At 51.3% G+C, this 11,655-nt stretch overlaps 1 protein-coding gene across 1 annotated transcript in view; it reads left to right on the top strand.

Moving 5' to 3' along the window:
- The window catches only part of Fanca (FA complementation group A), a 47,879-nt gene that overhangs the window by 31,210 nt on the left and 5,014 nt on the right, over positions 1 to 11,655 (top strand). The window contains exons 29-33 of the mRNA XM_019207956.2: positions 1,883 to 1,956; positions 3,435 to 3,563; positions 7,937 to 8,021; positions 9,865 to 10,013; positions 10,502 to 10,598. Coding sequence (XP_019063501.2) covers positions 1,883 to 1,956; positions 3,435 to 3,563; positions 7,937 to 8,021; positions 9,865 to 10,013; positions 10,502 to 10,598 — 534 coding nt within the window. The remainder of the gene's footprint in view (positions 1 to 1,882; positions 1,957 to 3,434; positions 3,564 to 7,936; positions 8,022 to 9,864; positions 10,014 to 10,501; positions 10,599 to 11,655) is intronic.

Genomic DNA, 11,655 nt, shown 5'->3' with positions numbered 1-11,655 from the left:
TCTCTCTCTCTCTCTCTTACTTTTTTGGTACCGGGGATTGAACTCCGGTCCTTGGTGGGGAGAAGGGGGCGGAAAAACACACACACACACACACTCACTCACTCACTCACTCACTCACACTTACTTTTTTGGTACCGGGGATTGAACTCCGGTCCTTGCGCTTGCAAGGCAGGCCGCCAAACTGCTGAGCTAAATTCCCGGCCCTCTTTTTTTTTTTTTTTTGAAGACAAGGTCATATTACATTGTTCAATGAGCACTCGGGCATTCACCTTGAATTTTGTATGAAGCCCAGGCTAGCCTCGGACTCACGGTGATTTCTCCTGTCTCAGCCTCCCGAGTGCTGGTGTCACAGGCACACAGTGCTATCTATATCTGGCTAAAACTGTATGTTAAATGTCTCCCAGGCCTGGTGATAGGGATGCAGCCTCTGCGGTCCCCCAGGACATGCCCAGCCTGCTAGGTGCCACCCCCGCAACAGGTCCACAGCTCTCATTCATTTCCTAGGTATTTACTGGCTGTTCAGTTAGGAGAAGTCTTGGGACCGCTTTAGCACGTTTTCTCAGTGTTATGATTGTTAGCTGAGGCAGGTGAGGCCTCCACCATGGATAGTGGTGGGGCCGTGAATGGCTGAGTACTTGCCGTGCCCATCTCCTTTGAGCGCTGTCCTGCCTGGGGCAGTCACGGCCACGGCCCTGGCCCTGGCCCTGGCCCCACATTCAGGTGACTCCCCAACCATCCTGCTGCCTGTTTCATGAGGGCTGTGCTGGAGGGGGTTCCCTGACATGCTTTTTCAGTGGATTGTGTGGTTTTCAGATTAGTTCACCCTGAGTTGTGGAGCTGTTCTAAGAACTTCAAATAAGAAGTAAGCTATTTGTAGGGCTGGGAATTTAGCTCAGTTGTGCCGCCACCTGCCTCTCTCTCTCTCACACACACACACACAAAAGAAGAAAAGAAAAGAAATAAGCTATTTGTAGCTATTTATTACAGAAAAAATTTGTTTTTAAGGAACCTAGAAAATTGTTTCCTGGTTCTACTTTGTAACCCCTGACAGAATGGGTTTGTAGATACCACAGAGTAACTGCAAACTGGGCAATGTGATTTTGGGTTTGTTTTTTGTGTTTTTTTTTGCGGGGTGGCTAGAGACAGGGTTTTACTATGTAATTCAGACTGCCCTTGAACTCTTTGCAGCCCAGTTTGGCCTCAAACTTGCAGCAGTTCTGCTGCCTCAGTTTCCCAAGTGATGAGATTATAGGCATGTACCACCACAGCTAGCTGCAGGGCAATGAGTATTTACAAGTACCTGCTTGAGCAGTGTTGGTTAGCTTCACGCCAGGGTTTGTAAACAGTACAGAAGTTTCCAGGACTTATCGGTTCTTAGTTTCTCATGTGTTGTGTGAAATTTCATAAAAATTACCTTTTCAAGCAGGGCGTGGTAGTGCACACCTGTCATCCCAGCACTCGGGAGGCTGAGGCAGGAGGAGCACTGTGAATTCGAGACCAGCCTGGGCTACATAGTGAGTTCCAGGTCAGGCTCAACTACATAGTGAGACCCTGTCTCCAAAAAAATAAAATTACCTTTTTATACTGGGAAAAAATATTCCATGGTTGAGCACCCCTTCTCCAAGAAACTGAAATCTGAAACTGTGCTCCCCAGCATTGCAGATAGAGGAAACAGCCTGCCGTGCAGACATGTTTGTGGGGAAGCCTTCTGGTTTCACAGAGGGGAAGTGGCCTCGGGTAGACATTCATTGACAGAAGGGTGATTTTTGTCCTGCTGCCGCAGCTTCAGCACAGTGTTGTTAAGATACCGTGAGAAAAGTTTACAAGCTGGACTCAGGACTTGTGTTTCGTCTTCACTGTGCTAATTGCTCCTTATTTCTAGTTGACGTACAGAGACTGGCTGCGGCGAGAACTGGAAATCCTCCCTGGAGCGGATCCCCTGTCAGACACAGAACAGTGAGCACCTTGGGGAGCGGTAGTGTGGCTTTCTGCATCATCTTCAGGAATGTTTCATTACGCCCTCAGCAGATGTGCAGGTTAACAGTAACCTTCCTGCTCAGTTTCAGTTACTTGGTTTTCTTTGCGGGGGGTGTAGCAGGGATTGAACTCAGAACCTATGGTTGCAAGGCAGTTGCAGTGCCACTGAGCTAAATCCCTAGCCCGTTACTTGTTCTTTTATCCAAAAAAACATTTATTGAGCTCCTACCATGTGTCAGCCATTTTCAGAATATTCTAGAAGCGGGCGGGGTGGGGGCAGAGTGAAGGAAGCCTGTCTGGCCAACACCCTTGTACAGAGAAGGCAGGTGTGGCACACCTACCCCTGGGCTTGTGTTGGGAGCTGTGGACCCCCGGGAGATGGATGTAGAAGGAGGGCTTAAGGCGGGGGAGAGTGCTGTGAACATAATACAGGGCCATGAAAGCAAGGGCCAGGTGGTAAGGGTTCCCTGGGGCAGGCTTGAAGTGGGGACACAGGAGCGCAGGCATGGTGGGTCTCAGGGCCAACGGCAGATGGCGAGGCCTGATGTGCAGCTTGGGCATGGGTGAGGAGTGGCAAGCAGTTCCTTGGGTGTGGGGGAGCAGAGCTGAGGCAGAGAGGCCAGTGTGGTCACCACAGAGGTGTGGAGAGTCTGAGGGAAGGTGGCCCTCAGAGGAGCCGCCCCATCCTGTGTGGTCTGAGACCCTCCGCACGTGCACAGTGCTGTCTCCATGTGCTGTGGCCACAGTCACAGGGTCTGGGTGAGGAGAATGAACAGAAGGGAAAGCCTGAGTGGAAGAAAACCTGTTCCTCCCCACCCCCAACAGAGCAGTCTCTTTACCTTCAGGTCTCATAGGGCCAGCCTGCCCAGTAGTTCCTTCCCAGGGTAGAAATCCAGGCCCATGAGCAAGAGGGACACAGGGGAATCATCTTCTAGCCATGCAGGTCGCTGCTGACATGAAACGGTCCAGATGCATTCTGGGATTCCCTTACCCTCAGCCAGATGCAGCGCAGATGGAGACTGCCCCGCCCCTTGTCACCTGGGTCCCAGGTGCTCCTGGCTGAGTGGTTGGGGAGGGTCTCAGTCGGAGTCGGCTTTTCTCACTTAACAGACCACACCAACCGAGTCCTTGAGAGCCTTCCCCCGGGCACGTGCAGTGCTGCCTCGTTCTTTTGCTGCCCGTGGTCAGCTGTGCCCTTGTTTGTTAGGTGACATGGCCTACATCTGTGTGGTTGTCCACTCCGTGCATGGAGTTCATCGTGGGTACAGCCAGTGGCCACCCTGTGGGATGACATCTTGTCTGGGCTTTGGTTGGTGGCAGAGGTCACCCTTGAGATGGTGCCTTTCCTGAGCCCCCAGTGCAGTCACCAGAGATGTGTCATGCCTGCTCGGGGCCTCTGGGGCATGGAGAAGCCCTGCACAAGCGCGTCCCACAACCCACCTTGTTTACTGTTGCAGGCAGGACTTCCACCAGTGGGCGATCCACGAGCACTTCCTCCCTGCACCCTCAGCTGCAGGGGGCTGCAGTGGGGACTTGGAGGTGGCGTGCACGGTTCTCATCGACGTGCTGATGGACTTCTACCAAAGGTCAGCCACGCAGCGCCAGAATGCATTTTTATGACAGTTCTGAGAATGTGCAGTGTTGTTGTTGGTCCGCTGGCAGGGTCTGTGCGATGTGCTCAGGGCAGGCATGCAGCCAGCAGGTTGGGGTGTATAGCTCTGTCCACAAAGCGCCGTCTCTGCTTTGGAGCTGGGGTTCCGGGTGCACAAGTGTGAAGAACAGAAGATGGCCCAGCAGGCACCACACATACAAAGACACAGATTAGGGCGCAGAGCGGTTCTTGAAGCAGCAGGTGGGATGACGAGAAAGGTGCAGCAGTGGCCTGAAGGAGTCACCTCTGGTGCTGTACTTAGGGTTTCTGCTTGGTGATGCAGGCACTGAGGGCGGGGATTGTGTTGTCAAGGGTAGGGTGACAGGTCATATTGCTTTGCGTGTTACACCATCCACATGGTGGTGAGATAGCTCAGCACACACACCTGTTTGTCCCACTGCCGGCTTGTCCCCCTCAAGCGTCTGTGTAGATACCATGAAGTCTTGCAGTGTCTAAGCCCAAGGCGTGTCACTGCCTTTCAGTTATGTTTCTGTGCGGCCCGCATTGTTAGAAGTGCTTCCTGCTGGTGTGCAGGGGCTGGAGCCACACCAGCCAGGCAGAGTGGCTTCGGGTCCATCCCTGTGTCCCCTTGGGCTCCCGAGAGCAGCTCAGGAGGGCTGGCCAGTGTGTGCACTTGGCCCAGCAGTGCATGAGCTGCACCAGCCGCTGGTGTCGCATCCACCTCCTGCTGTGTCATTGCCCGTCCCGGACACATTGTCTAAGTGGAACCCTCTCATTTGCCCCATTTGTATCTGGGTTCTTTCACTGAGCAAAATGCTTTGAGTTGCAGTGCAGGTCAGCACTTCCTTCTATGGCTACACACACTCTGAAGGGCAGGCCTTGTTTTGGTGGCTGTGCGGCCATCGATGGGTGTCTGCGTTGTTTCCGATTGTTGCCTGTTTTGAATAGTGTTGCTGTGCACATCTGTGCCTAAGTTTGTGTGGGCCTGTGCTCTCTTCGGGGGACTGTGCGTAGAAGTGGGGCTCCTGGGCTGTACGTAACTTGGTTCCCAGAGCTGCTGCCCTGCTCTCCAGTCCTGCCCACCATCACTGCACTGTCTTCCGACTGCTTGACGAGAGCTGTCCTAGTTGGTGTGGATTGCCGTGCTAGTTCTTTGTGTGTGTTTTTTTAATATTAATGTGTTTCAATTCATTTTTATTTTCTTTCTTTTTGGTACCGGGAATCAAACTTGGGACCTCGTTCTTGCAGTGCAGGTGGCAAAACCACTGAACTAAATCCCCAGCCCTGTTACCTTCTGGTTTTGATTCACACTTTCCAGAGGATTACTGACACTGAACATCTTCTCATGTGCTGCAGACCGTTCATGTAGTCTGTGGAGAAATGTCTGGTCACATCCTTTGCTGTTTTTTTTGTAGAACCTCACACATACTAGGCCATCCCAGCCCCCTTGTCCCACTTTAAAACCGGGCTGTCTGACGGAGTTGTATGGACCCTGTGTCACAGGTGTAAGCTCTCAGCAGTACGTGGCTGGCGAATACACCCTCCCATTCTGTGACTTGTCTTCTCACTGTCTTGATAATGTCACCTTATACACAAAATTTTCAATGCATCTGTTTTTAGTTTTAACGCATATTTTAAGTTTTGCCCATTTTGTGTTACTCTGGGTATATTGTAAGATAGGGATCTAATTTCATTTTTTTGCACGTGGCTGCCCATTTGTCTTACAACCATTTTTTGAAAAGATTCTTTCCTCACTGAAGGGTCTTGGCACACTCATCAAAAATCAGGCAACCAGGCCGGGTGTGGTTGCGCACGCCTGTAATCCCAGCCCTCGGGAGGCTGAGGCAGGAGGATCGCTGTGAGTTTGAGATCAGCCTGGACTACGTAGTGAATTCCAGGTCAGTCTCAACTACATAGTGAAACCCTGTCTCGAAAAAAACCAAAAAAAAAAAAAGAAGAAGGCCTTGGGTTCTATCCATCGTACTATTTTTTTTAAAAAGTTGAGCTTTCAGTTCAGCTTTCGTGTGAAGACTTGTTTCTGAACTATCAACTGTACCCATTGCTTGCTTTGTCCACTTGTGTGCCAGTTGTGCACCCTTTTGGTGTTTTTGTTTCCTTTTAATGAGCAGCCACAGAAGGCCAAGGCACAGGCATGTTCACACGCACCTGGGGGGCGTGAGGCACAGTGGCTGGCGGCCTCCCCACTGACCCCGACACCCTGAGCCCCACACTGCGAGGGCAGGCCGGATTCCAAGGGGCCCAGGGACAGGACAGCCATGAACGTCTGCCCTCACCGGCACGGCTCAGGCCCAGCCCAGGAGAGCGCTTACACCCCACATTGGTCACATGCGGCATCCTTTCGATTTCTATAGCTTTGTAGCAAGTTTTGAAATCAGGAAATACATGCGTCGTCTAACTTTGTTCATTTTATTTTATAAGTTTATGTTATAATTTATTTTATAAATCTGTAATTCAGGCTGGCCTGGCCTTGCACTTGCCGCAGTTCTCCTCGGCTCCCTGAGTGCTGGGGTTACAGGCGTGCGTCGCCATGCCCAACAGTTTTGTTCCTTTTAAATATTGATTTGGAGTTCCGTTTGGTGGTGCATGAGGAATGCCCGCTGCTCAAGAGGCTGAGGCAGGAAGATGATAACTTTGAAGCCAGTCTGGGCAAATTTAGCAAGACCCTGTCTCAAAAAAAAAGGGTTGGGGGAGCCACAGCAAGGGTATAGCTCAGGGGTAGAGCACTTGCCTGCTGTGCACAAAGCCCCAGTACTAAGGAAAGAAGAAGAAAAACATGGAGGGTTCTGTGTAGTTCCATGTGAACTTTAGGGTTAGCTTGTCAATTTCTACACAGCCAGCGGGGACCCTGATAGAGACTGTAGTATTTCATCGAAAATCACTTGGGAGGTGTTGCCATTTCAATAATATCAAGTCTTTCTGTCCATGAGCATGGAATGTTTGCATTCTGCAGCCAGCCTGCCTTTTCTTTCTTTCTCTTTCTTCCTTCCTTCCTTCCTTTCTTTCTTTTTCTTTCTTTCTGTTTTTTGAGTCAGGGTCTCACTATGTAGTTGAGACTGACCTGGAACTCACTATGTAGCCCAGGCTGGTCTCGAACTCGCAGTGATCCTCCTGCCTCAGCCTCCCGAGTGCTGGAATTACAGGCATGCGCCACCATGCCCCACTACTTCTTTAATTTTTTTCAACAGTATTTTACAGTTTTTAGTGTGTAAGTTACACTTCCTTGGTTAAATTTATTCCTATTTTTTTCATTATTATTATAAATGGAATTATTTATTACCCAAGTTTTTATATTAATTCATATTGAAACACTACCAGTTTTTGCCTTCGATTTGTGAAACATCCACTTATTATTATTTTTAAAATATAATTAATTTTTTGTGGCAGTACTGAGAATTAAACCCAGGGCCTTTGTGCTGAGCTACATTCCCAGCCTTTTTCTTTTTCTTCTTTCAATTTTGTAGTTTTTGCTAACTTGTGATCCTCACTCTGAAATTTGATCTTCCTGCCTCAGCCTCACCATGCCTGGTTCAAGAGCTGTTGGATTATAATATGTGTTTTGTGTGCCTTCTTCAGGTACGTGTGTAAGCTCACGCCATCTATGAGTAGAGAGAGTATAACTTCTTCCTTCTGAGACTGGATGCCTGTTATCTTCTGATTGAACTGCCCCAACTAGGGCTTGTAGTGCAGTGTTGAACAGAGGTAGTGACAGAGGATGTCTTGGCCTTGTCCCTGTGGGGGGAAGAGCTCTTTTGTTTTGTATAGTTCAATGTGATGCTGGCTATGGTTTTTTCATGTGGGTGCCTCACGTTCCTCATTTATTGAGTGATTTTATCACAGTAGGGCATAAAATTTTTCTTTAGCACTTCTTTTGCATTCATTGATGTGATCATGTGGTTTGTTTTTTGGGTTTTTTTTTCCGGTTTTGGGGGTTTTTTTGGTACTGGGGATCAAACTTGAGACCATGTGCTTGCAAGGCAGGTGGTGGCACCACTGAGCTAAAACCCCAGCCTTGTTTTTGGTTTTTTTGAGACCAGGGTCTCATTATGTAGTTCAGACGGGCCTTGAACTCACTGTGTAGCCCAGGCTGGCCTGGAACTCACAGCCATCCTGCTGCCTCCTCTCGAGTGCTGGGATTACAGGTGTGCATCACCACGCCCAGCAATCCTGTGGTTTTTTGTATTATAGTGGTCAAGTTTTGGATACTAAACCGAAAAGCTTCGCTGGGTTGAGGCTGGAGCACTGTGGGTTCCACTGCCCTTGCTGGCTGCTGCTGCGGCAGGAAGGTGACAGGGCACACTGAGTGGCCTCCTCTTTGTTTCCTTGCAGTCCAAGGAGCTGTGACCACACAGAGAGTCCCAACTGGGCCTATGGTGGCCGCAAAGGCAATGGGGATCTGCTCTGCAGGCTGCAGGTGAGTTAGAGGATGCAAGGCCTCAGGCTGTCCACTGCATCGAGTCGTCCGCTGCTAAGTTCATGACACATTTCCATAATGGCTCCCAGTCCCGCCAAGAGTGTGGAGACTCCTTGTCTCACTCCAAGGTTGAGGTCCTGAGCAGCAGCGTGCGGCAGGTGATTTGTACCACAGGCAAACATCACAAAATCCCAGGCATGAAATCATGGTGCCTACTCTCTACAGGCATTGTGAGGGATGCCAGCTGTGCGGTAGAACTGCTGAGTCCCCAGTAACACTCCCAAGGTTGCACTGGACAACAGGCTCTGAGAAGTGCTATCCAGGGCCCGAGAGCACTTGGAGACTGGAGGCTCTGCAAAGTCACCAGCGTGCAAAAGGGGCACTGTGCCCTCAGGACCCACAGCATGCACCTCCACTTCGCACTTCTGAGAGTGCACTGGGGGCCCTTGGGAGTCGGGGGCGTGCAGGGGGAAGCCTCCCTCCAACCTCTGTGTCTCTGCACTGATTGTTTCCTCGGGGTGTGTGTGGTTTAATCTGACATTACCCTACATGTGGGCTCCACACTGCTGTTCTTCAAAGTCCTTAGGAAGGTGGCAATGAAAGAGAGCCAAGGGTGAGGCCCAGGGAAATCTTACAGATCAAAGCAACACTGCAGAGAAAGACACCAGGGTTCCCTGCTCATAATGACCTTTGTGCTCACGCCACTGTCCCTGGACATCAAACAGAAGTGAGCCAGGGAGATGGTGATTTGTGCAGGGTCTCGAGGGTTACAGACGGTACAAAGTGTGTTCTGGACAGGACTTGTGTGCGCACCTTTGGTCTGCATTTATTGGGTACCTGCTGTGTACGTGCCGTCCTGTGCCAGGCCCCTGCCTGTCCCTGTCCCTTGTGTCACAGGGGACACAGTGCTGTCTGGTTTATTCCCTGCTTGGTGCTGGCCCTCAGCACACCTGCAGCCCCAGGCACGAGCTCAGTGCTGGGTCTTCTCCATCTCACCTGCACTCCCACCTGATAGTCCTGTGGTGCAGAACTGGATGCGTCAGCTCAGATGCTGAACATCACAAAGCCAGGTAGGAGCTGGGAGGGAGCTAGGTATAGTAGCTCACACGTGTAATCCCGACTGCTCAGGAGGCTGAGGCAGGAGAACGGGAGAGGAGACTAAGGTGAGAGAGGGTGATGCAGAGAAGCCCACCCCAGGGCCAACGTCAGTGGCATTTGTGAGGAGGGTACTCACTCCCAGTCCAGACTGCAAGTCAGGCCTGTTCTTGGAGAAGTATTTGCTAGTACGGACTTACAAGAGTAAGGCACAAAAGCTAGACATGGTTCAAGATTCACTATTACTTTCAGAAGACTGAGGATGCTTTGGCATTGAAGAATGTCAGTGTCATGAAAAAGTCTGTGGAAATGTTCCAATGCTCACCCAGCTGTGGCTACACAGAAGGTGGCTGTGTCATGCCGGTGCCCTCAGCCCCAGGCCTGAGACTGTGCACTCCGAGTGGCAGGCTCCAGAGCATGTGTGCTGGTTCATCTCTATGTCCCTACACACACACACACACACCCTGTATACACAAGGGAACCGAGTGGCAATGTGTGAAATGTTGGCCTAGCAGAATGTGAGAAACTGTGTCCACGTTTCTTGCCCTGTTGTTTTTTATCATTTAAAATGATTTCTAGCAAAATGCCCGTCATCCTCGTAGTGCCCATGGTGACCTGTCTCCCAAGCCCATCTCTCTGGGTCTGGCCAACATTAAGCCCTGAGGACTTTCTGCCTTCATTCTTGAGGACAAAAGACACACTTGGAAACCAGGAAAAGGGTGTGAGTGCCTGGTTTACTCTCTTCCAGGAGATGGCTGCTGACCTGGAGCTCGGCTCTCCTGTCTCTCAGGGACACTTTGTCTTCGGGGTGTTCCAAAGACGGCTCAAGGCCCTGACCAGTAGGAGAGGTGTGGCTGCCAGCCTTTGGAGACAGCAGGAGCTGCTCATGTGCAAACGGTGGGTCCCGGGCCCACCCAGTGATGTGCCCCAGAAGTCATCTCTTTTTGATTTCTTCCTGGGTGCTTGTCTCCTTGAGGTTGCCACAGGGAGTGGTCCTGGCGGCAGGAGAGGGGCTCTGCGTTTAGGCTCTCTGACTTGTCCTCAGGAATTCCTGTTGAAGGATGTATTGTAAAGCGCTCAAGTCAAAATCAGAAAAACTGCTCAAAGGTGTCCACCAAGCTGATTTCATAGAATGTGAGATGACTGGATCTGCAGGTGCAGGGATGGCTTCACTGGCCATGGTGCCTCCTGCCTCGTGGATCATTAAAAGGCACTTTGGGGAGCTCACTTTGAGTCCTTGTGGCAGCCTCCATGACTCAGAGAATGCAGCGGAGGGCCCTGGGGACCAGGACTCCGGTTCTGACAGGGTCGAGGGTCACAGGGAGCTGGGGAAAGTGTGCAGGGTGTTCTGTGGCCTCACTGCTGTCACGCCCCTTCCTTCCCAGGCTGCTCCTCCGCCTGCCTCCCTCTGTTCTGCTTGGCAACCTACAGGCTGAGGAGCCCAGCTGTGAGGACTTCTTCAACCTGGTCAACTCTGAGCTGGTGGGTGCTGTGCGGGTGGCCACGGGGCTGGGGAGGACATCTCCCCAGGTCTGTGAGTGTGGGCTCCTGGGGAAAAGAAGCCATGGGGACAATGCTCAGAGTCCTTTGCCCACAGCCCAGCCTGGATGCCGGCAAGCCACAGCACTGGGCTGGGCCAGGCCTAGGACTCACGGAATCACCCTAGGGTTTTAATGCTTTCGACTGGGGGCATTTTGCTAGCCACCTCACCACTTTCCAGTTCTGATATATAGTAGATGCTGCCTGTGTAACGAGCATCACAACCTTAACCAGCAAAAACTTTGCTGTCGGGGATGTGCATGTCACCAGGGAAATGCACCTAGAAAACTTTTTCCTGTTTTCAAAAATCTACAAGTATAGGGGCTGGGGGCACCACACCTGCCTTGCAAGTGCAGGATCCTGAATTTGATCCCCAGTACCCCCTGCCCAAAAATCTACATGTATAGAAGGGTGTGGTGGGGGTAGGCCTGTTATCCCAGCACTCTTGGAGGCTGAGGCAGGAGGATCTAAAGTTTGAGCCCAGCTGGAGTGATTTATCATGACTGTCTCAAATATATATAATATAAAATATAAAATAAAAATGAGCTAGGGTTGTAGCTCTGTGTGCAGGCCCTGCATTCAATTTTCAAGCACAAGTATGACTAGAGCCAGAGCTCGGGCTGCACTCCAGCTGTGTAGGCAGCACTGGAGCGGTTTGCAGGAAAGCAGAGGCGATGAGATCAGTGAAAGCATTGGAATTCAACCCTGAGTCTGTATTCTCCCCGACAGCTCTTTCTCTCAACGCTCGGAATGGGCAGTGTAAGTGCTCTGGTGCGAGCATAAAGCATGGTGCTCGTAAGCAGAGGCCTACGGCATGACAGCTGTCCTATTTGGGCACCTGCAGCCCTGTCTGTGGGCGGGAGGGTGGGGTGGGGAGGCCGTGGGCTCAGCAGCTCTGGTCAGGGCTGGAGGCCAAGTGTTCCTGGTGGCTGCCTATCTCTGGCGGAGCTTCTGGAACCCTGGAGCACACTGCTGCTGGCTCACCCCTCACCCTGCCGGG

This window comes from Fukomys damarensis, unplaced genomic scaffold (assembly GCF_012274545.1).
Source record: "Fukomys damarensis isolate Sample0158 unplaced genomic scaffold, DMR_v1.0_HiC HiC_scaffold_32, whole genome shotgun sequence".
Classification (NCBI taxonomy): domain Eukaryota; kingdom Metazoa; phylum Chordata; class Mammalia; order Rodentia; family Bathyergidae; genus Fukomys; species Fukomys damarensis.
This window is presented reverse-complemented; position numbering and strand designations above follow the sequence as displayed.